Source organism: Abramis brama (genome assembly GCF_963993115.1).
Source record: "Abramis brama genome assembly, chromosome: 1".
Taxonomy (NCBI): domain Eukaryota; kingdom Metazoa; phylum Chordata; class Actinopteri; order Cypriniformes; family Leuciscidae; genus Abramis; species Abramis brama.
Genome location: NC_139963.1, coordinates 7,963,898 through 7,989,515, shown reverse-complemented (window position 1 = coordinate 7,989,515; position 25,618 = coordinate 7,963,898). Strand labels below are relative to the sequence as shown.

General features: G+C 38.1%; 1 protein-coding gene and 1 pseudogene across 2 annotated transcripts in view; one reads left to right on the top strand and one right to left on the bottom strand.

Annotated features, from left to right (window-relative positions):
- LOC311080071 (NACHT, LRR and PYD domains-containing protein 3-like) overlaps window positions 1-25,618 on the bottom strand; it is a 55,879-nt pseudogene that overhangs the window by 15,572 nt on the left and 14,689 nt on the right. The window contains exons 5-6 of the transcript XR_014609605.1: window positions 22,160-22,333; window positions 17,642-17,815 (exon numbers count right to left, since the gene is read on the bottom strand). The product of XR_014609605.1 is annotated as an NACHT, LRR and PYD domains-containing protein 3-like (transcript). The remainder of the gene's footprint in view (window positions 1-17,641; window positions 17,816-22,159; window positions 22,334-25,618) is intronic.
- LOC311080086 (uncharacterized protein) lies at window positions 7,384-10,150 on the top strand. The gene is made up of 4 exons (XM_084109854.1): window positions 7,384-7,923; window positions 8,055-8,213; window positions 8,305-8,400; window positions 8,679-10,150. The coding sequence occupies exons 1-4, from the start codon at window positions 7,666-7,668 to the stop codon at window positions 8,991-8,993; spliced, it is 828 nt and encodes a 275-aa protein (XP_083965980.1). The 5' UTR covers window positions 7,384-7,665; the 3' UTR covers window positions 8,994-10,150.

Sequence of the window (25,618 nt, the reverse complement as noted above, 5' to 3'; positions counted from 1 at the left end):
TTGACAATACCTAGAATATCAAAACCGACTGCTGGCGGTAGATCCTTTTCCTTTTTAGCACCAAAACTCTGGAACAGTCTTCCTAACATTGTCTGGGAAGCAGACACACTCAAACACATCTCTTTGACCTAGCATATACATAACACACTATAGACTACTATAATTCAATGCTAGACTGCTGTAACAACAATGCCTCTATGTTAGGGAATTTATTAGCTCAAATGAGAGGTATTATTCATAAGATATGAATATGCATATGCCGTTTACACAAATTAAATTATTCCAAATAGGGAATAGGTCAAAACCTCAACTTGTATCAATAATTACACGATTTCTCGTAGTAATTACTGATATAGGTGGGTAGAATTATATTTTAATTAGGGGAAAATTTAGGTAGAGGTTAATGTTCATTTATCATGCAAACTGTCCGTCCAGCGACCAGCATGTATAATTTCTGAACAGAAACCTATCGTCTTTAACACCGACAAATAACCCTTTTCTTGTGGCCACAAAAGAATGATTATTTTCGTGTTTAGACAATTTTAGATATTTCAATAGTAAAATCAAAGGTAGAGCTGTAGCTTAAATCGCGACTTTCAGTGATTTCAGTAATGAAACAAAAGAACAATTTCAATTCAAAGAATTATGGAAGTTTAATCACACAAGCTAAAGATTACATGTACTATTTAAATCACGCAGGAGTAAATATGCATAACAAACAAACAATATAACGATCGTAATAAGAAATAAAATCAAAATTAAAATACAATAAAAGGTTACGAGAGAGAGAGTAGAGAATTGGGAGAGAGAGAGAGTAAGAGGGAGAGAATAAAAATAAGAATAAGAATGATTTTATGTGTGTGTAAGTTAGCAGCGTTTGTAAGGAGATGTGTGTCCCTGTGAGCACGTGGCGGTGTGTTTGTCTCTATGAGCACGTGGTGGTGTGTTTGTCTCCAGACATGTGCATGTGAGTATGTGTGTGTGTGAGAGAGAGTGTAAGTGTGAGTGAGAGAATTTGGAGAAAGGCAGAAACAGTTTAACACATTCATTCACAACGAAACCCCAACATTTCTAGTAATTCTTTAGACAACTTAAACAGCATTCCTTTCAGATTGCGAATTTTAAGATTTACGTTACTCTGTTTGAAGACCGGCCCTCTGTGCATGCGTGTGTGGACAAAGGCGCCTGGATCACGTGGTCACAGCGTTCTGGTTGCTATAGCGACTCGAAGCGAGCGAAAACTCGGCAAAGATGATCTTAGCTTTAAGTTGGTTTCGTTGGTTGGTTGAAGAAGACTATCAACTGAAGTAAAGTAGTCTTAAGAAAATAAAACTTGGAAGAAAATGAAAATAAAAGCGAGCAAAGTTTTTCCTTGAAGGAAGGAGGCGGGGTCTTCTTTCTCTCTCTGGCGGACTGCCCTGAGAGGAGGGAAACACAACATTTTGAAGGGGCCAAGCTCACGCCCCCTCACGCCTGTAGGCCAATCGTCTTTAACAACGTATTGGGCCCAACCTTCTGACGTTTCGAGGTGTATACGCCCTTCATACTAGATATTGGAATTATAACTCTGTTCTTATCAACAATACCGCTGGTATTTAGTCGAATAACACATTTTCTGATATTTTGTGTTAAAGATTCAAAACCGTTGGGATTTCTGGAACAAAACGATACCACGAATGGCACTTCTATCACCCAAGTTACACACGGATACATGATTTCTTGCGATTAAAATCACATCAAATTGATTACAAACCAATAAAGCTATATAGGCATAATATTTGGGACAAGGGATCATGCACACATCAAGAAAATACATTTTAAACATTTTACAAACTGATTTTTGATCACACGTGGCAGGATCTGCGTGTGTTTCTGTGTGTGTGTGTGTGACCAGTCTTGAAAGTTCATGCCTGCGCGTTGAACTTTTGTCCTCGAGCCGCGGGGTGAGAGGCTATGTGTGTGCGTTTTACTGGTTTTGATGAGATTATCAGCCAGCGCATCTGGTCGAACAGAGTCTTGTTGTTTTCTGACGTGTAAATCAGTGTCTAAATGTAAATCAATGTCCGAGAGAACCGCTGGGGGTTCTCTCAAGATTGCTCTTATTGGTCAGCGGATGTTCGCCGGGCAATAAACAAAAGGTTCTTGTTGATTCAGCAGTAAGAGATCTGTGTTTTCAGATAGGCAGTCAATGATTTACGCCATTTGTTGGCGCCGTTTGGTCTGCACGTCCTGCAAGGAAGAATCTTGAGACAATAGAGGTGTTTGTGGATAAGGATGTCAGCGAGTTGATTAGGTCTCAGACTAGAGGGGTTTTGGATCACAGGGTAATTTCAGTAATTTAATCATATAGAGAGCTGACAATCTGATCATCTTCTGTGCGTTACACTGCATAGATTAGGTCAGCCGGAACCGGGAACACTTCCCATAAACCCTGATGTACCTTTTACATCATAATAATGGCATCTACGCTAATATTAGTCTCTCTGTTTATCCCGAGGTTTACCGCAGTTCAGCGGATACAGGCTGTATCTAGATCTGATGAAGGACCTGCGCCTGGACGCGACGACAACGCAGTCCTGAAGTGTCAACTAGTCTCTCCCCTTGTGAAGGCCCGTTCTCTTCCTTTTACCTCTGTACAGATAAAACATTGTCGGGATAATTCCAGTCAACGTGGCTACACATAAGCGATAAAAATTAGTAGTTTGTTGAGGGTTGGTTTGTAAAGAAGGACTACACGCCTGCACACATATATATTCAAACGCGCATATCTATAGACTGAACTCGTAATGCATTTTTAAAGTTTGTGCAGAGAGAACTTAAGAGTTTTCTGTTAGAACGGTGTCGTGTTAACGGCCCTTAATTACCAATGTTAATAACCAATGATCGTTGCGACGGAAGTGAATCAATCAAAACTCACTTTAGCTGGACAATAACTTTATTCTAGAGCTGCTATAAAGCCAAAACAATCTCTGTTACTTTAATTTCCTACACTGTAAAAAATAAAACGGTGTTTTATTCAGTAGAGTTGATATTTTTAGTATTCCAGACAGGAAAATGTGTATTAATATAAATGTATGCAGAAAACCATGTTAGACCAATGTTTTGCATATCAATGATGTGTAAACATGTTTTTGAGAATAAACTGAACATAGAAAACGTATTAAGCACAACAGCCAATTAGAATGCGAAAAGCGCATGCGCATGTTGTCTGACATCCGGGGTTTCAACATGGATCTCAACGCGGGCTTTCCTCTCCCTCGAAGTTGTCTTTCTCTCATCTGCAAGTTATCCAGTTAGGACTATCGGGATTGACGGCGTAAAAGTAAGTATTAAATTACGTTTTGAAACTACACTTTAGTTGTGGAATGATTTAGAAGAATTGGATGATTTTCAAAAAAAGCATTTAATCGAAAATATTTCGTCAGAAGATGTGCTAGTTTGAATTGCACTGCCATCGTTGTAATACTAGCAACCTAACTTAACATCCCACCAATTTTTTTTTCGGTGTAGAATTCCACCATTAAAGTGTGGTGTTCAGATATTATACCTATGTGGCCAGAAATATATTGTAGCCTATTGTTTCAGTACATTTCGTGTAAGTTAATTGTACCACATTCTAAGTTGATGAGCTAAACTTGATGAGGTAGTCATGCCTGTCTATCAAGAACTAGAACATATTGTCTAACTTGCAGCTAGATGCTAACAGCAGAGGTGGTTTAGAAATCATAGTACTAGACTAAGTTAGCTAACTAGCACGAAATCAAGGATCTTTGGTAACAGTTAGCCCAGCATCCAGCTATTTTGTTCGGAGTAACCTATGTTATATGGCTAGTGAAGATATTTTTTCAGCTAACTTGTCATTGTAATATTCTATTAGTGGTTTTACTCTTAATCTGATTTACACCTTAAAACATGATTAATGGCCTTACATTTTGGTTATGGTATATATACTTTTATGGAACTAAAATCACATTATTTACTTGTAAAAAATGCTATGGAAACACACTTTATTTAGCTAAAGTAAACTGGCATTTTAATTATTTCCTTGAATGAACAATATAGCCTCCGGCTTGATGTAACCTAAGCAGTTTTTTTGCATTGTGTGGGTCCTATGTAATATTTTGTATTATGTAATATTAAGTCTTTGAATGTCATAATTATATGTTTCAGGTGAGAGAATTGGCACCACATGCATTGCAAGTTTTGCGATTATTCCGCAGACCAAGACAGTCTCATCAGACATCACCAGCTTAACCACAGAAGACCAAACCATTGGCCGTGTGTTCACCCCAACTGTGTGTGTGTCTTCAAAACTCAAGGAGCTTTAAGGTCACATCTTTCAAGAAATCATCGCAAAGGTGCATCTGTTCACCATCAATCTAATTATACATTCAAATGTGAATGTTGTGATTTCCAAGAAATATGTTCTGAAAGAGATTTTTTTAAACATCTTGGAAATCACCTTAAAATTCAGGAAAGTGTTCCTTGCCCGTTCTTAGGTTGTGAGTTTAAGACAAACACATATTCAACATTCAACTCCCATAAATGTAGGAAACACAAACATTACACATTGAAAGATTTTAGAACTGTGATTCAGCCTGTTGTGATTTCTGGAGATGACATTGCTGATGAAAGTGTAGGTGATGAAAGTGTGGCTTCAACGTCCTTTCAAGATGATGTGTTGAGGGAAGACAGAGTAGGTCATTGTGAGTATGAAACAGTAGAACACAAAATTGCAAGTCTTTTCCTTTGTATGCAGACTGTTTTACACGTCTCAAGAAGCGCAGTTCAACGAATAGTTGAGGAAATTCGGGATATATTGACATGCACAAAATTCCATGCCTTTCGCTCCGTAGCAGAGGTTATTGAAAAACACAATATTTCAACCGAAGGCACTCTGGTTGGGGAAATAGTTGATTCTTTATTTACATCCACCCCATTAGTAACTACAACCTCTGTGAAAGGCTGTCTATCTACTGACCACCGAAGAAACTTATATTTCAAACAAAATTTTCCTCTGATTGAGCCTGTAGAATATCTGTATAGACAGGGCAATAGGAACTCATTTGTCTATGTACCATTGGCATCAGTGCTAGAAAATCTTTTGAGACGCTCTGATTTTTCAGGTGCATTAGTTTTCAGACAGGAAAGCTCACCAGGTGTTTACAGGTCTTTCCAGGATGGTCAGTACTTCAAGCTGAATAGTGCTTGCCTTGGTGAAGATGTAGAAATCAGCTTAGCTCTGTACATCGATGAGTTCGAAGTGTGCAACCCTTTAGGTACATCCAGAAAGATCCACAAGGTAGTTGCAGTGTATTGGGTCATCTTAAATTTACCAGCAAAGTTCAGGTCAGGTCTGACATCCATTCAGTTGGGAGTTTTAGGGAAAAGTGTTGATGTCAAGAAATTTGGGTATGACAGATTTTTAGAGCCACTGATAAAGGATCTAAAGCATGTTGAGCAAAATGGGGTGTTTGTGGAGGCTTTACAGAGGTCTGTTGGAGCAAAGCTGTTCTGTGTCTGTGCAGATAATCTTGGAGCACATGGCTTAGCAGGGTTTCAAGAAAGCTTCACAGTAGACAAGTTTTGTCGTTTCTGTTTGGTCAGTCACAGTCAAATAGGTACTATAAAACCAAGAGAATTCCCTTTGAGAACTATTGAGCAGCACAATAGGTTTGTGGATGACATAAAGCAAAACCAAACTCTTACGAGTGTAAATGGGGTAAAACAAGAGTGTGTGTTAAGTAAGCATTTGGCTTCCTTTCATCCTGTGACAGGATTTCCCCCAGACATTTTACACGATTTTTTTGAAGGGGTCATTCCAGTGGAATTGTCATTGTGCCTCAAAGATTTAATTTCTAAAAGATTTTTCACACTTGACAAGCTTAATCACAGCATCAGTTCATTCCCATACAAGAACACTGACCAAGTCAACAAACCAAAGATCATTACTAAAGCAGCCCTCTCAAAGGGTACTATTGGGGGCAATGGGCATGAAAATTGGGCGTTGTTGCGATTACTTCCCCTCATGGTTGGTGGTTGTGTTCCAGAGAATGAACCATCATGGGAAATATTAATGGATCTAAAAGAGATCGTTCAGATTGTTGTCTCTGACAAATTCACAGAGGAAACATTAAGCTATCTTGCATTCAAGTTATCAGATCATCACTTACTACTTACAACCACATTTCCTAATTTTGTGTTGAAGCCAAAACATCATTTCATTGAGCACTACACACACCTCATACGCTGTTATGGTCCGTTGGTGGACCTCTGGACCATGCGGTTTGAATCAAAACATGGTCTCTTCAAAAGAGTTGCCCGTAATGTGCATAATATGAAGAATGTGCTGATGTCTTTAGCTACGAAGCATCAGCAGTTGATGGCATACCATTTGGATGGGCAAAGTGTCTTCAAGTCAGACCTTTACATTGACAAAGTCAGAGCTGTTCAGGTGGGATCTTTGGACATTGCACAGAGATCTGCTGTGTTAAGAAAATTCCCAGATGTGGAAACAGTCTCTGTCACTCGTAAAGTGCAATTCTTTGGAACAGAATATGGTCAAGGCATGATCATCACAGCTGGGCAATGCTATGGTCAGCCACAGTTTTTCAAGATTTTGAGCATTTTAGTTGATGCTGACAAAGTGTCATTCCTATCCAAAAAGCTTGTAGCATGGTACCTTGAACATTATAGGTCTTTTCAACTTGATGACAGCAGCTATGGTGAGGTCATCGTTCTTGATATGAATGACTTGAATCATTACTATCCTTTGACAGCCTACTCTGTTGGAGGAAAGCTCTGGGTGACCCTTAGAACACATTCGCGCTGAGAGAAAATGGTGAGCTATCTTAAGATTTTTTTCAATGTCAATTGATGAAGATATCAAAATTTTACTCTAAGCTAAAAGTCATTGTTGTTGTTTCTTTGTAGGCTTTGCTACTCCGTGTTGTGGTTTCTGATGATGAGGCACGGCGTGTTCATCTTTCACAAGTGCCAGAGTCAGTGGATGCCCTTATAGACGTGCTAAAAGAAAAGCTACAGCTACAGGGAGACTTTACATTACAATTTGAGGACCCTGATTTCACAAACGCACTTTGCACTTTGTCAAACATATCCGAACTACCCCATGATCGTGCAGTTTTGCACATTAAGTGGAAAATTGCATCCCAGCCTGACAATAGTGATAGTCAGTCCCTTGGATCCATATCGTCGTTGGATACGGCAAGCTTAAATTCTCCAGTGCACACCTCAACTAACCCCTCACCAACCACTTCAGGTAATTTGCACAGCACTTCAGTTTGGCCTTCTCCATTTACTATCCCCCCTCTGTCTCATGATGTGGAACTGAAATTAAGAAAGGCAAATGAAGCTTATGAAAAGACCAAAACAGGGATTGATGTGACAAGAGACATAAAGACGGACATTCTGGACAAAATTACTCAAGTGACTTTTGACATTACGGCATATCCTAGGCCTCATGAAGTCGAATCCATTGCTGTCGCTTTGATATCCAAGTACCCGTGCCTCAAAGAGAATGATGGCAATGGTTATGAGGGATGGTTGACCAGCATTAGGAATAGGTTCAGTAACTTCAGAGCAAAGCTCCGAGTGGCTGGTTGCAGTGAAGTCTCTATCAATAGCAAATCCAAGGGAGACGGTGACATGACATACACTCTGAAAAGGGCTAAACGTGGTGAAATTAACCATTGTCCTAACCATCCAAATGAACATGATGATGCTTCACTTGAGGAACAAAGAATGCTCTTGGTGGAAGCATCAAAGAAAGCCCGAGTAGATGACTCACTTATCAGAGTGAAGATGGACCTGACATTCTCCCTCAGGAGAAGGGAGGTAGTTGAGGAGCAACCCATGGTCATGGTGATACAAAATCGATGGCCTGCTTTATTCTTTAAAGAACAGGTATGTTTTTTACAAAGCTGACAGTAATGTTTTTACTCTTGTCATTTAAATAGCTGTAAACTTTCATTTACATGGTAATATTCAGAGCAACACTATTGCTTTACTCACTGTTCTTCTGTACATGTTAACAGATTGGTGAGGAGTTTTTTCGCATCACCAATAAGAACTTACTGGGGACATTTAGAGCTGCAGTGGAGAAATACACTCCGAAACTCCTTCGGCTCTACCGTTCCCGGAAAGCATCCTTTGGAAAGGACCTAGAACACATCCTGATGAAGCTTGATGATGAGGTATGAGTTATAGTAGAGAAAATACCTCTGCTCACTGAGGTGAATGTTTCTTTGTCTGATATAAAGACATTTTTCCCGTCTTTTTTGATAGACCTCTAATATTATCCGGCACCGCCAGGATGCTGCACTCAGAGGACTTCCCATTTTTCTCTGTGAGGAACCTGGACAACTTTTCAAGCAATGTCTTGTAAGTGTCAATTATCATAACAGAATAACCACTCATCATTCCAGAAATACATGGAGAAAAAAGTAACATAGAAAGATGGGATGGAAGAAGATTGCCTCAGCTACTAGTGAACACACAGAGCACACAGTGAATCGAACCTGCAAGCCTTCGATTACAAGCCCGAACCCCTAGCCAGCAGGCCACGGCTGCCCCATTACAATTACAAGATGAAGATGATGTGTGTGTTTTGTGTTGTGTGTTGAAAATCACCTTTTAATGTTTTGACATCTCTATTATAGGAAACTGATCCAGATGATGTGGCCGTAAAGGGAGTGGCTGTGGGGGTGCTTTATGTCCTCGAGGACTGTGCTGTGGAAACCTCCTCTCCAAAGGTGCAAAACATTTCATTGATTGTGGAGGAATCTGTAGTTCTACAGGACATCGCTGATACTCCCACTGCTGTGGCATACCTTTTTGGCCTTTTATACGCCCTCAACATTTCCTACCCAAAACATCTCAAGTACACTTTTGATACTCTACAGAGCGTCTTTATGGAAATGGGACCTAAATGCACAAAGCGTGTCCGATCGCTTAAGAACAAACTAGCATTGTGAAATACTGGAAAATGAGGCCAAGGGCAATTTCTGTATAGGCCAATAGTAATATGAATGTACTGTTCTTATTAAGTAGCTCATGTTAACAATAGTTTGCACCTTCATGTGTGGTTGATTTCAATGTTTTGTTTTTTTGCACAAATGCAAGAGACACTTATGGCATTCTTAAGGATATCGTTAGGATATCTTTCAAGTTTTTTGTTTTGTTTTTTGGTGTATGGTGCTTACAGTACCATACAATATCCCAGATCTCTCCTGCCTTGGCCTTCTCTTCTGTTTTGCTCCTTGGCAACTCTAATGCTGATGGACTCTTCTAACCAAATGTTCAAACTTCCACACATCCCAAGAGGATTGGTTACAGTTGCTCAATAACCATCATAATACATGCATAAGATCATCACAGACAAACATTTACATTAAACACACAATCATATGCACACAGCCTAAAAAAACACCATATTTTATTTTGTATCATGATGCTCTAACGTAATGCTGGATGGGCTCTTTTAACCAAAATGTTTTTGAACTTTTCGCATTGCCCAAACAGTAATTCTGTGTAAGTTTCAGGTTTTTGTGGACGTATTTGATGTCAAATTTTATGTGTATTAATAGTTTTTCATTTATGGTGGTTGTGTTGATTGCATATTTACACTTTTCACATTTTAATTGTAATTTGACCTGTATAGGCCCATGTTTCTGAGCCCCAGAAGTTCTGGATTGTAAACCTCTTAAATTGGTATCCTTTCTGTGGTTTCATTTTGGAGTTATATGGTATGTCATTTGACATGCATTTATAGTTCTTGTATGTTGGTTACAATGGTAACATTTACTCCCAACACGTTTTCATGTTCAGCTACTGTGAATTACGGCTGTTAGGGCTATGTTCTGAGTGCCAGAACACTGTGACAATGTCTACTGTGACATTTATCTTAATTGAAAACATTTATGTGGCCTTTCTGTGTTTATTTTTCATTAATATTATTTTGAAGAGGTTTAATTGCATAGTGCCACCTATTTTTTTGTTTTTAATCAGTAAAATACACCCTTGGTCACAGTGAAATAAAATACTTGAAATGTATGACATTGTTTGTTATGGATTTATTTTAGTTTGTGAATTAAAAAAAAATATGTAGGCCAAAGGAAAATAAGTGAGTTTCCAGTATAGTGGAAAGAGAATCAATATATTCTTGATAAACATTTTCTAGTGCTGTGAACGAGGCTATTGACTGAGCAAACATATATTCATTGGTAGAACGAGGAATTTAAAGTGCTGTTCATCAACAGAACTAAGTAATATTAGTAAGGACAACAACATTATTGTTGTTGGGGTAATCACATGGCTAAAGCGCTGTCCCTTATCAGAACTAAATAATATTAGTAAGGACAACAACGTTATTGTAATTGGGATAATTACATTGCTAATCGTTGGGAAAACATAAAAATGTGAATGCAATGTGTTGCCTTGAATTTTTCAATATTAGCAATGATTTTTTTTTTACAGTGTATAATCACTGTAAAGCTGCTTTGAAACATTCTACATTGTTAAAAGCGCTATATAAATGAAGGTGACTTGACTTGACATCTGACTGCTAACTGCCCAATGCGACCAACCCAACAGTATACTCCGAATGGTGACTACCTCCATTCTTCCTGGTCATTCCACTTCATGTATAGAAGTACCTTTATAGATAATGTTCTCTACTAGTACCATCATTACTACAGCACTACTTGACTCTGCTGCAGCAGGCAGTTTTATTGATGAGGATTTAGCTTGACAATATGAGAAACCACTCATCCCCTGTGAATCTCCCTTGGCAGTGGCAGCGCTAGGATGGACACCCTCTGGGAGCTGGTCACATCCATAGTACCACCACAGAAATCACTCTACAAGTTGGAATTCTACACACAGAGCAAACATGCTTCTACCTCATCCGTTCCCCTCACAATCCACTCATCCATTGTCTACCTTGTCTTCAGAGACACAATAACATACATCAATAACTGTCAATGTAATGAAGGTGGACTGGTTCTTAGGTAGATTTGGTCATCATCATGGTGTGTCGGTAAGGACACAGAGACAGTAACCCCATTTAAATGACTTTAATGTACATCAAGTTCACTGGTTACATTGGTATGGATGGTCACTTGTGTACATGGGTATGGATGGTGTGTGTGTGTGTGTGTGTGTGTGTGTGTGTGTGTGTGTGGTCCTTAACAAAGGAAAGGAAAAATAAATGACAAATTAAGTGAGTCAAAAATAAACATGATAACAATACCACATGTAAATTACCAGATAGCATAGCAGATGTAAAGCTGTACTCAGCACTGTAATACAATATACAAATAAAGTGCATCCTTAAACTTGTTAGCTTTATTAATCGAACACACATGGATAGGTCAATATACATTAAGTGTACATTTGACAGATTATTAATCACACTTCTAAACTTCACAATGGCATTAATATGTTCACATAAGACGATTTTGAATATACATACAGTGCTTACCATAAGTGAACACACCCATGCTAAAGTTGACTAAAAAGAGGAATAAAAAATCATCTTTTGGAAATTGATCTTAAAGCCTTAATTAACCCTTGTGTGGTGTTCACAACCCAATAACTCCTGTGGTGTTCCCGGTCAAAAATGACCGGACTATAAAAAATAGCTTATAAATCACTTGTTATGCAATATTATCACCCAATATTGGATTCAATCTTTGTGTCCACTTGTTCTCTTTCGGTTAGGACTGGTTTTATATTTCTATTTGCATCTGATTAATTGTAGGCCTCATTTATTTGATAGTAGGCATCTCATTTTTTGAGTAAAAAAAACATTATTTTTGAATAATTTTGGAAATATTAAATGAAATCTAAAGAAAATTGGCACTGTTGATCACACTAGTCTACTTTTATATTTCACCAGGAATTTTGTTTTGAAAAACTTTTATTTTGTACAAAATGGCACATTGTCACTCTTGTGGTGTTCCCGGTCAAAAATGACCGGACTACAAAAAATAGCTTATAAATCACTCATTATGCAATATTATCACCCAATATTGGATTCAATCTTTTTGTCCACTTGTTCTCTTTCAGTTAGGACTGGTTTTATATTTCTATTTGCATCTGATTAATTGTAGGCCTCATTTATTTGATAGTAGGCATCTCATTTTTTGAGTAAAAAAAACATTATTTTTGAATAATTTTGGAAATTTTAAATAAATTCTGAAGAAAATTGCCACTGTTGATCACACTAGTCTACTTTAATATTTCACCAGGAATTTTGTTTTGAAAAACTTTTATTTTGTACAAAATGGCACATTGTTACACTTGTGGTGTTCCCGGTCAAAAATGACCGGACTACAAAAAATAGCTTATAAATCACTCATTATGCAATATTATCACCCAATATTGGATTCAATCTTTTTGTCCACTTGTTCTCTTTCAGTTAGGACTGGTTTTATATTTCTATTTGCATCTGATTAATTGTAGGCCTCATTTATTTGATAGTAGGCATCTCATTTTATGAGTACATTTTTTTTTTTTTTTTAATAATTTTGGAAATATTGAAGAAAATCTGAAGAAAATTGGCACTGTTGATCACACTAGTCTACTTTAATTTTTCACCAGGAATTTTGTTTTGAAAGACTTTTACTTTGTACAAAATGGCACATTGTCACTCTTGTGGTGTTCCCGGTCAAAAATGACCGGACTACAAAAAATAGCTTATAAATCACTCATTATGCAATATTATCACCCAATATTGGATTCAATCTTTTTGTCCATTTGTTCTCTTCCAATTAGGACTGGTTTTATATTTCTATTTGCATCTGATTAATTGTAGGCCTAATTTATTTGAGAGTAGGCATCTCATTTTTTGAGTAAAAAAACATTATTTTTTAAATAATTTTGGAAAAATAAAATAAAATCTGAAGAAAATTGGCACTGATGATCACACTAGTCTACTTAAATTTTTCACCAGGAATTTTGTTTTGAAAAACTTTTATTTTGTACAAAATGGCACAGAGTTACACTTGTGGTGTTCCACTGGGCCATTGAGGGCCACTGTTTCAATTGGCCATTGAAAGTGAATGGGAGAGACATGTGTTAGAAGTCCATGAGGAATATCTTTACATCTGAGTGATGGATTATGGTGAGTTTGGGCTCTTTTTAATCTTAACAATCTCCTGTAAATAATGATGTGCCATTTTCCACAATTTATGCATGCTTCATTGAGTTATGAGTTAAAACGCGACATAAGTGCTAGGCTACAACTATATTCAAGGCTCTGTGAGCGCATGTGGGGGTTTGTGTGTTACAACTCAATTAGGAATATCTTTAGATCTGAGTGATGGATTATGCTGAGTTTGGGCTCTTTTTAATAGTGATAGTCTGCTGAAAATAATGATGTACAGTTTTCTACGAACTGTGCATGCTTCGTGAAGTTATGAGCGAAAACCAAACGCGAGTGCTTCATGAGTATATACTTGGCTAGGTGCGTCTGTGGTATTTTCTGTGTTAGAACGCCATGAGGAATATCTTTAGATCTGATTGATGGAATATATTGAGCTTGGGCTCTTTTTAATCGTGAGCTCCTGCTGTAAATAACGATGTGCCATTTTTCATGATCGATATAATTTTCATGAAGATACAAGTAAAAAGGCCAAGTCTAAGCTACCTTGATTGGCTACGTGAGTCTGTGCGTCTGTGATATTTTTTTGTGTTAGAACTCCATGAGGAATATCTTTAGTTCTGAGTGATGGATTATGTTGAGTTTGGACTCATTTTAATTGTAAGCATCTGCTGTAAATAATGATGTGTCATTTTCCACAATCGGAGCATGTTTCATGAAGTTACGAGCGGAAATGTGTCTAAAATTAAGCATCCATACATGGTTTACACATGGGTCTCTTGAAGGGCTTCTTTTAGAAAAACCTTGCTCAAGTTTAGTAAAAAAGCCTCAAACAATTATGCTTGTTGTATTCTACTCATTGAGACCTTTCAAATGACGTATGACACAGGACTATCAGAGCTGTATGATGTATTTGACATATTGCTGAATGTAATACAAAAAAAGTAGTTTATAAATTATGATTTTTTTTATTTTTATTTATCAGCAAATAACTCAGCACTACTTAGGAGTTTATCAAATTGGCTACATTCATTGTAAATTTCAGACTCTAAGCTTTCAAATGACACCTTTTTTAAGTTGATCAAGGTAATAGTTTTGAAAAATATTATGATTATTTGTTTCGCAGCTAGGTGGCGCCTGCGGGGGGTACACTCAGTTTTAGAGTGATAACTCAGCAGATGTTAGGAGTTGATCAAAGTGATTAGATCCAAGCTGAGATTCTAAGCTTTAAAATGATACATATTTTGTGTTGTTCCATTCATTGGTTGCATTGGTCTCTCCCATTCACTTTCAATGGCCCATTGAAACAATGGCCCACAATGGCCCTCAATGGCCCAGTGGAACACCACAAGTGTAACTCTATGCCATATTGTACAAAATAAAAGTTTTTCAAAACACAATTCCTGGTGAAAAATTAAAGTAGACTAGTGTGATTAACAGTGGCATTTTTTTTTTATTTTTCCTAAATTATTCAAAAATAATGTTTTTTTTACTCAAAAATTGAGATGCCTTCTCTCAAATAAATGAGGCCTACAATTAATCAGATGCAAATAGAAATATAAAACCAGTACTAATTGAAAGAGAACAAGTGGACAAAAAGATTGAATCCAATATTGGGTGATAATATTGCATAATGAGTGATTTATAAGCTATTTATTGTAGTCCGGTCATTTTTGACCGGGAACACCACAAGTGTAACAATGTGCCATTTTGTACAAAATAAAAGTTTTTCAAAACAAAATTCCTGGTGAAATATTAAAGTAGACTAGTGTGATCAACAGTGGCAATTTTCTTCAGAATTTATTTAAAATTTCCAAAATTATTCAAAAATAATGTTTTTTTTACTCAAAAAATTAGATGCCTACTCTCAAATAAATGAGGCCTACGATTAATCAGATGCAAATAGAAATATAAAACCAGTCCTAATTGAAAGAGAACAAGTTGACAAAAAGATTGAATCCAATATCGGGTGATAATATAGCATAACAACTGATTTATAAGCTATTTTTTGTAGTCCGGTCATTTTTGACCGGGAACACCACAAGAGTGACAAGGTGACAAAACTCCCCCTAAAAAATTAAGAAAATTGTCACAAAACATTTCAGAAGTAGTTATACCATTTGTGAATAAAGTAACCAAGTTTCAGTACAAAGCGATAACATTAACTAGTATTTTTCGGGAAAAAGAAAATCTTCTCCGGGTCAAAATGACCCGAACACCACATGAGGGTTAAAAAATGAGGAAAACTCCAACCTTTAAGGACACCAATTTTCTTTGTGAATGAATAACGTATCGTAAGTCAGGACACCCCTATGTTAAATTCCCATAGAGGCAGGCAGATTTTTATTTTAAAGGCCAGTTATTTCAGGGATCCAGGATACTATGCATCCTGATAAAGTTCCCATGGCCTTTGGAATTAAAATAGCCCCACATCACATACCCTTCACCATACCTAGAGATTGGCATGGGGTACTTTCCATAAGATCATCTCTCAATGCAAATCAAACCAGCTATTAGGCTAACTGAAATAAAACCATGCCAATCTCTAGGTATGGTGATGGGTATGTGATGATGTGGGGCTATTTTAATTATGTTTCTTTGAGTTTGTTTTTCATGGAGCTTGAAACAAGGAAGTGTTATAGTGCAATAATCTGGGGCTGTCGGCGATCTTTGTAAGTAAAGGGGTAAAACATCTCAAGCGTGTTTTACCCGAATCAGGGAGGACAGGTGCTCTTACTCATGGCACCACTCTGACAGAACCAGAACCAGAATAATTCAGCTGCTGTCAGTGGCCAATTCCTCTAAGGGGGGACCTCCTTTCACAAGTGGAGGGGTTAATTTGGAATCCCCAACCTGAGTTGTGGTGCCTCCATCTGTGGCCACTCAACGGGAGCTTTCACGCCTCTCCTGAGAGATCATGAACACAATCTCCTTTAAGTTCAGAAGTGGTTTATCTTTTCTGGCTGGTGCTCAGCCCGGCACAAAGACCCCATATCTTGTGAAATCGCTTCTATACTGTCATTTTTGCAGGAACTGTTGGATGACAGACACACTCGTCCACGCTCAAAGAGTACATGGCAGCTATCACGGTGTACCATGCTCCTATGGCTGGCCAGTCGGATGGGAAACACAACGTGGTGGTCAGATTTCTCAGAGGGGCCGGGAGTCTCGCTCCAACACGGTCCCTTATTCCTCACAGCACGTCTTCCAAACTTGATGAAAAGCAGATAAATCATGAAGCTTGACGTTTGTTTATCAAGGTGATGTGGGTATGCCTTACGTGGACAATTAGCGCGTGAATAAACTTGCTGCGCATGGGTGTGGTCACATTTAAGATAATGAGCAGAGACGTGAGAAAATGTACCTCTTGTTGATTTCATATGGATTACATAAACTGAGAATATTTGTTTTTGATATGACTTACTTCATTCAAAAGTAGACACTTCAAGCTTTCTAATGCCTCATGTCTGTGTGGCGAGTATTCACAGAGTTTCGGTTAATATTTGAAACGCGTTTCTGATGGCAGAAAGCGCACCCTGTTTGTTTTCTTTATTTTACAAAAAACTTAAAGTTTTGTCATTATTTATTTTACACAAATAAAAGTAAAAAATGGCTCAGAGCGCAACTTAAATAGGCAGTCGGCTCCGCCCATTTTGATGGGCTGAAAAGCCATTTGTCTGTGCAGCTGTACAGACGTGAACCAATCAGACTTTAGTATTTTGGAGAAAACACGCAATGCTCATTCCTATTATCTCAGGGAACCAAGGTTACGTTAGTAACCGGAACTATATGATTATGTATGAAATGTTTATAAGTCTATCTTATATTGCTTTTGAATTTCATAAAGTATGAAACAACAGCAAGCAAAACAAATTATACTATCAAATTACCTTAAACCTACCCTTTCCATAAAATAAAAATTTACTGTAGAGTTTCAGAACTAAAATACTTTAAAAACTGATGAAAACAAACAGGATTACTTACTGGTGACCTATGTAATACGACCTGCATGCCTTATCACTAGGTGGAGATAGTGAAGCTTAAATAGCAAGAAAAGTGAAGTAGAAAAAGAGCAGTAGTGACTACATCAGCGATTTCAGAGGGAGGGGCTCAGATGACATTCCAAATGGCTGTTTCATTGTGACTTGAGATCGGGGGCGTGATTAGTAGGGTAGTGGTTTGTAGCACTGAGGGATGCAGTCCGACACACTTGGAGAGCACCACATTGAGTCCTTTTTTGTGGCTTATTGTGATTAATAACACTCTAACATGGCAATAACTTTAAGTTGTACAGTGAAGTTTAAGAAATGTAACACCTTAGAATATAGATTTGTAAAATGTGTGAATCGATGCAAATCGGCAGAAGATAGAATCACGATTCATATGTGATTTTTTTTTTCCACCACCCCTATTCATCAACCAATCAGATTCATGCTTTCAACAGCCCCCACAGTATAAACTTATAAAAAGCAGACATTATTATTAACATTAATGAATGAATGAAGGTGAAACTCAAACCTCAGTATGTTGAGTTGACAGTTTTTACTCTTCAGTCCAGTACAGAGCAGCTTCAGTCCTGAATCCTGCAGGTCATTGTTACTCAGGTCCAGCTCTCTCAGGGAGGAGTTTGATGACTGTAGAACTGAGGCTACAGTTTCACATTGCTGATCAGTGAGATTACAGGCTGTAAATCTGAAAAAAAAGAGAGGACTCGGGTTAAAAGGTTATGATCAGTCAAGAGCTTGTTAACCCTCTGGGGTCTAAGGTGTTTTTGGGGTCCTTGAGATGTTTTGACATGCCCTGACATTTGTGCTTTTTTCAGTTGCTTATAAACATATTAATGGCAAAGGTGTAATTACACTCTATTTAGCACAAACAGGGCTACCTTAATATGTGAGCAACATGTATGTACATGTTTGTATTTTTGAGAGAATAATGTTTATGCATGGTTATTGAAAAAACTAAAAATGAAAGTTTCTGAAATAAGGCCACAAAATACATACTAAATATGTGTCCACAAGACTTTTGAATAATGCATTTTGTCGCCTAGATTTTTTTCTTCAAAATGATCTGAAAATCATCCTGCCTAATCATTCACATAAAACAATACATTGATTTAAATTTTGTAAGACATATTTTGTTTGGAAAGGCAATATGCGTGGGGCTGTGATTCACACCTGAGAAGACGACGACCCGCATAATGAGCTGCATAATGAGCCTATATATATATATATATATATATATAAAATACAAAATTGGTTCACAGTTGGAAACACAGTTGCTGTTGTTTTTTGTGTACAGATTGTGCTTGCAAATTGTATTATATCCAAGGTAAACATTCCTAGTAATTGTGCAGTTAATTCTTCTCATACTGTATTTTCAGAAAGTTTTGGAATATATTCTCTACCCATATGTGTCACTAATAAAACACAATAAAAATAATTTAAAGAGAAGGCTTATATTGTCCCTTTTAAGAATTTGTTTACATCTATCCTTGTATTTTTTTTTTGTGCTATTTTATTAAAAAGGTTATACAATTACAACAACAATTAAAATTAACAATATTTCCAGTGTAATCTTTCTTTGTAAAAACTAATGTATACATGTTATCATACATATTTCAAAGTTAAGGATTCATTAGTTTGAATATAGCCTACATTAGAACAAACACTATATAACATCTTAGTTGATGACTTTATTTTTGATTTTATATATATATATATATATATATATATATATATATATATATATATATATATAAATAAATAATCAAAAATCAAACCTTTCATTGAAGTAAAAGAATTGAAAGTGGGGGGGTAAATCACATTATAAAATAAATGTTTTTCTCCAAAACACGCTGGCCATAATTATTGGCACTCTGTTATTACATACTTTTTGTAATCTCCTTTTGCCAAGATAACAGATCTGAGTCTTCTTCTATAATGCCTGATGAGTTTGGAGAATAACTGACAAGAGATCAGCGATCATTCCTTCATACAGAATCTCTCCAGATCCTTCAGATTCACAAGTTCATGTTGGTGCTTCTTCTATTCAGTTCAGCCCACTCATTTTCTATATGGTTCAGTTTAGGGGACTGGGACGGTCATGGCAAAAGCTTCATTTTGTGCTCAGTTACCCATTTTTGTGTTGATTTTGATGTTTGTTTTGGACCGTTGTACTGATGGAAGATCCAACCACGGCCCATTATAAGATTTCTAGCAGAGGCAGTCAGGTTTTGATTTTTTATCTGTTGGTATTTGCTAGAATCCATAATACCATGTATCTGAACAAGATGTCCAGGACCTGATGCCCAAAAAATATAAGATCCAGCTGTATATTTAACCGTAGGCATGGGGTACTTTTTATCCCTGTTTGCACCAAACACATCTGGTGGGTTTGCTACCAAAAAGCCCTTTTTTTGTTTCAGCTGACCACATAATCCGGTCTCTTTTGAAGTTCCAGTCGTGTCTGACAACTGAATATGCTGGAGTTTAATTTTGGAGGAGCAAGGAGGATTTTTCTTGAAACCCTCCCAAACAACATGTGGTGATGTAGGGGTTGTTTGATATATATTTTTTTAGGCTTTCTGACCCCCAAGACTCAAGTAATCTCTGCAATTCTCCATCTATGATCCTTGGAGAGTCTTTGGCCACTCAAACTTTCCTCATCACTGTGCATTAAGACAATATAGACACACATCTTCTTCCTGGCAGATTCGTAACATCTTTAGTTCATTATAACTTCTTAATTATTGTCCTGATGGTCAAAATGGGGATTTTCAATTCTTTAGCTATTTTCTTACAGCCACTTTCTATTTTGTGATGCTCAACAATCTTTTGCTGCACATCAGAACTATATTCTTTGGTTTTACTCATTGTGATGGATGATTAAGGGAATTTGGCCTTTGTGTATTTGTCATATTTAAACTCCTGTGAAACAAGAAGTCATAGCTGGACAATTTCATGTTCCTAGTCACCCTGGTGTGCGAAATAAAGGTAAATATTAATGAGAATATACTTCAGAGATATTTTACTCATAAAAAATTCTAGGGGTGCCAATAATTGTGGCCGACGTGTTTTAGAGATAAACATTTATTTCATAATGTGATTTACCCCCCAATTTCAATTATTTTACTTCAATGAAAGGTTAGATTTTTTTTGGTAAAAGCTGTTCATTCGTTCACACACAGAAACACGATTCATATTTAAACATGAAATATGTCTTTTTGCGTGTACAGACACTAATGCGATCAGAACAAAGCAAATATAGAACTGACCTATTCCTCAGCTGGATCCGTTGCTCCTCGAAATGAAACTTCCAGCACTTCTGAGGTAACTTTTCCAGGATTATTATTAAGATAGTATTATTCCTCACAACCTCGTAAAGTACATAACTCTGATTACTTGCGGTGTGTTTTATCCAGCTGATGTGGGCGTTTACACGCTTGCATGGATGCCTCAGATCATTTGTGTTTGAATAGCGCGCTCTCCGTGGGCGGGGTCACATTAAAACTTAATGAGCTGAAATGAGAACAACTGACATCTCTCTCTTTTCATACATATTACATAAACTGAGAACAGCATATACTGAGAATATATGTTTTTTATATAAATTACTTAATTTAAAAGAAGAGAATTCAAGCTTCATGTCTGTGTGCCTGTGTGACTGTTTGACTGAGTATTCGTTGAGTTATAGTTCATTTTCGGACGCGTTTCAGAATGGACTTCACTGACAGAGAGAAGGCAGAACTCGCATCATGTTTATTTTTCTTTATTTGGCAAAAAGCACAATACTTTGTTTTTATTGTGAGTATACACAAAAAAATAGACACTTAACAGGATCGAATGATGTATGACACTTGTATGTAAGATCAAAGTCAACAAAGTATTTTTGCACTGATAAGAAAAAAAGCGAGCCGGCGCGATAGCCGACCCCAGGGGGTTAATAATGGAGAAGCTTCTGAGCACTGGAGAGACGTTAGAGAGCAAGAAGGACTGGGTTGCACTTTTATTTTACATTACATGCACTTATATGTTCTTACAGTGTATTTACTTTAGAAAGTACCGGTTGTAGGTTCTTGGTTAGTAGCTAGTTAGTACCCAGTTATTGTAATTACTATTATAACATATTAATTACTATATGTAATAAGTATGTACATGAGGAAAAGGACTCTAAAATAAAGTGCTACCAAGGCCTGAAAACGGATGCCGAGGTTGCTTTGCTTCTGCTCGATATGCAAATAACATTGTTTTTTGCTGTTTTACAGAACCAAGGTATGATGTTGTTGTTGCTGAAGCACAGCCGTTTCATCCATTTTTACTCAAACTGTCTGATGCACCAGCTGTTAGATGTTGCACGTGTAGGGTAACCAGATTTCTCTTGGCAGTATACAAGAAGGGATGGACAGGCAACTGATCAAATAAGGCTTTGGCAGGACAAACATTTTTTTGTGAGGCTGACAAAAAAAAATCAATATAGGAAAAACCCTGATTTGGGATTGCGGCGCTGTCTGAGAGAGCACTTCTGGTGTGTCAATCAGTGCAATACCACATTTAGTTCTTTTTTTCACAACTTCCTGCGCATAATAACTGGATAAACTCTTTTTGAAGATCCTTTTTAAATGAACACACACATTGCTTTGACATCTTCACGTCTGACTTGATCTCCTTACTCTCTAATATCCCGCCTTCACCAACTGCAAGTTAATCAATTACGAATTGTGAAAGGATGGTAATTTACTATTATAATAGTAGACTACTATTCACTTTTATGATCACCTAGCAAAGACAATTTAGGAAAGAAGAAATATGGGACAAAACATGATTTTCTCATAATAATTTGGTACACTTAAAAGAGAGATTAAATAAAGGACTGTCAAAGGAAAAACGTATGGTCACCTAATGCACGTGTGATGCATACCGTGTTCATTATTTTCAGGGGCGGAGCAATGAAGGGAGGGGTGTTGATTTCAAAAAGTGACATTGTTTCTCAGAAATCGCTTTCTGCTACTTTACAGAATGAATGTGAAACTCAAACCTCAGTATGTTGACGCCACAGTTTGGACTCTTCAGTCCAGCACAGAGCAGCTTCAGTCCTGAATCCTGCAGGTCATTGTTACTCAGGTCCAGCTCTCTCAGGGAGGAGTTTGATGACTGTAGAACTGAAGCCACAACTTCACACTGCTGATCACTAAGATTACAGACTGTTAATCTGAAAAAAAGAGATGACTATGGTTAAAAGGTTATGATCAGTCAAGAGCTTGGTCCTGTGTTAATGATAGAGAAGCTTCTGAGCACTGGAGAGACGTTTGAGAGCGGGAAGGCCTGGGTTGCACTTTAATTTCACATTACATGCATGTACATGTTCTTACAGGGCTTTTCACACTGCAATTAACCACTGGTTATAGTCATTCAAAACCCACTTTTAACCCTGGGTAAAGAAATATTTCACACTTGTAAGTTAAAAGTTAAAAGTGGGTTTAGCAGGATTAGAGCTGTTAACCCTGCATTGCAGTGCCAAACTTGCACAGTGTGAAACTACAGTGTTAGAATGTTATGGTTAAATACTTGGCAATGGACAGCCAATCGAGTGCCATGCTTTATATGGTCACAGAGAAACTGACACGGAGTTTGAAATTGAATACTTCCCTACTATATAGTATGCCAAAAACTGTATGTTAACAGAGCAGTATGTCTGAATACATAGTATTTGAAAAACCGAATCTCCGAAAAGTCACCGGATGACCTACAACTTCTGGCAAGATTCTGAAGTGCGCATACAATGGAAACTTTACTGTCACAGTGTTTGGTTTGTGTTCCCTGGGTAACCACTAGATGTCCTCCTTCTCCCCATGGTGTCTGGCACTTTCTGAACTACATTCCCCACGATTCTTGTCTCATCATTGCACTCAGCTGTCCCTTATCACTGATCATTGCACCCAATTTCCCATTATCATTGTCGTTTCCCTGTGTATATAACCCTGTCTGTTTTAGTGTGTGTCACGGAGTCCTTGTAATTATCAAGCCACTTCCGAGTTCTGTTCTTGCCTGTTTTTCGTATGTCTTTTTATGTTGAATTGCTATCTTGGTTTTGACCCCTGCATGGACTGTTTCTGAGTAACGGTTTACCCTCATTAAAGATACATATTGCAATTGGATCTTCTCTCTGTTTCCTATGTGTGGATCATGACCGAAAGACTCCGTCACCAAGGATCCAGCGGTATGTTTTCCGGTGTTTCTTCCCCAGCCATCGAGCGGGAGAGTAGGATTGGTTTTGAGGGAACCCGCCTAGTCATTTTCCGTGGGACCCGGGGAGGTCGCAGAGGAGTGAGTGGTCGAGAGGAGAGTCAACATCACTCTCCGCCATGGCCCCCCTTCGACCCTGGACTCGTGAGGGACAGATCGGAGCTGCCGTCTCGCCATCGCGGACGGAGAAGGGGGAGGAGGCACACGTCTGCCGATCCAGAAACTGTTCACGTCACGTTTGTCGATCCAGAGACTGTTCACGTCACGTCTGCCGATCCAGAGACCGTTCACGTCACGTCTGCCGATCCAGAGACTGTTCACGTCACGTCTGCCGATCCAGAGACTGTTCACGTCACGTCTGCCGAACCTGTGTCTTCGGACAAGATGGCCCCCACCGAGCCTGTTCACATCACATCTGCCGAGCCTGTGTCTTCGGACAAGATGGCCGCTGACACGTTATTGGATTATTTTTCTATGCTATCCAAGATCCTAGAGATTCCCAGGAGTGTTCAGGTCACGTCTGCCGATCCAGAGACTGTTCACGTCACGTCTGTTGATCCAGAGACTGTTCACGTCACGTCTGCCGATCCAGAGACCGTTCACGTCACGTCTGCCGATCCAGAGACTGTTCACGTCACGCCTGTCGATCCAGAGACCGTTCACGTCACGTCTGCCGATCCAGAGACCGTTCACGTCACGTCTGCCGATCCAGAGACTGTTCACTTCACGTCTGCCGAACCTGTGTCTTCGGACAAGATGGCCCCCGCCGAGCCTGTTCACGTCACATCTGCCGAGCCTGTGTCTTCGGACAAGATGGCCGCCGCCGAGCCTGTGTCAAGTCAAGTCAAGTATATTTGTATAGCGCTTTTCACAATACAGATTGTATCAAAGTAGCTTCACAGTATTACATTAAAATAAAATAATACAACAAGGTTTGTTTCTAGTGGAATTTATTGATTGATAAAATAAAATTAAATATCCCCAAAATATCCCCAACTGAGCAAGCCAAAGGCAACAGTGGCAAGAAACCGAAAAAACTCCATCAAGTGACCTAATGGTGTCCTAAAACTCCATCAGGTGACCTGATGGAGAAAAAAAAAAACCTTGGGAGAACCCAGGCTCAGTCGGGGGCCAGTTCTCCTCTGGCATTTATGAACTAGAGGCCGGATTGTAGTTTGAACTGTAAAATTAAAAATATTATATGAATGCCTGGCCGAAAAGATGCGTCTTTAATCTAGTTTTAAACTGGGAGAGCGAGTCCGAGCAACGAACAGTATCAGGAAGGCTATTCCAGAGTTTCGGAGTCAAATGTGATCCTAGGTATGACCAAAAGCCTCGAATTTATTGATCTTAAAGAGCGCGATGGATTATAGGGCGATAGAAGATCCGTTAAATAGACTGGAGCTAAGCCGTTTAGGGCTTTATAAGTCAGTAGCAATACCTTGTAAATAATACGGAACTTTATAGGTAACCAATTCAGTTATGATAAAATCGGTGTTATATGATCATATTTTCTTGATCTAGTAAGAACTCTAGCGGCTGCATTTTGGACTAACTGTAGCTTGTTTATTGAGGATGCAGGACAACCAGCTAATAAAGCATTACAGTAATCTAGTCTCGAGGTGATGAATGCATGAACTAACTTTTCTGCATCAGAAACTGATAGCATATTACGTAGCTTAGCAATGTTTCTAAGGTGGAAAAAGGCTGTTTTTGTAACATATGAAATATGATTTTCAAAAGACAGGTTACAATCGAGTATAACACCCAGGTCTTTTACTGTAGAGGATAAAGTTACAGGACATCCTACGATGTTAAAGTTGTATTGTGAAAGGTTTTGTGGGCGGTTTTTTGAACCGATAAGTATTACCTCTGTCTTGTCAGGATTTAATAAAAGAAAATTATCCGTCATCCAATCTTTTATATCTTTAACACACTCTGTCAATTTGGATAATTTAGCGTTTTCATCCGGCCGTGATGAAATATATATTTGAGTGTCATCAGCATAACAATGGAAACTAATTCCATGTTTCCTTATAATATTTCCAAGTGGCATCATATATATTGAGAATAATAGAGGGCCTAACACAGATCCCTGCGGCACTCCATAATTTACTGAAGTTATGATAGATTTTTCTCTATTCAAATAGAAAAAATGGTAGCGGCCTGTGTCTTCGGACAGGATGATCGCCGCCGAGCCTGTTCACGTCACATCAGCCGAGCCTGTGTCTTCGGACAAGATGGCCGCCGC

Excerpts from the sequence above, each read along its gene's own strand:
- LOC311080086 (XM_084109854.1), top strand. The coding sequence starts at position 7,666 with ATGACATACACTCTGAAAAGGGCTAAACGTGGTGAAATTAACCATTGT. Across the intron at positions 8,214-8,304 it reads TGATGAAGCTTGATGATGAG|ACCTCTAATATTATCCGGCA; the intron begins GTATGAGTTATA and ends CTTTTTTGATAG. Across the intron at positions 8,401-8,678 it reads AACTTTTCAAGCAATGTCTT|GAAACTGATCCAGATGATGT; the intron begins GTAAGTGTCAAT and ends TCTCTATTATAG.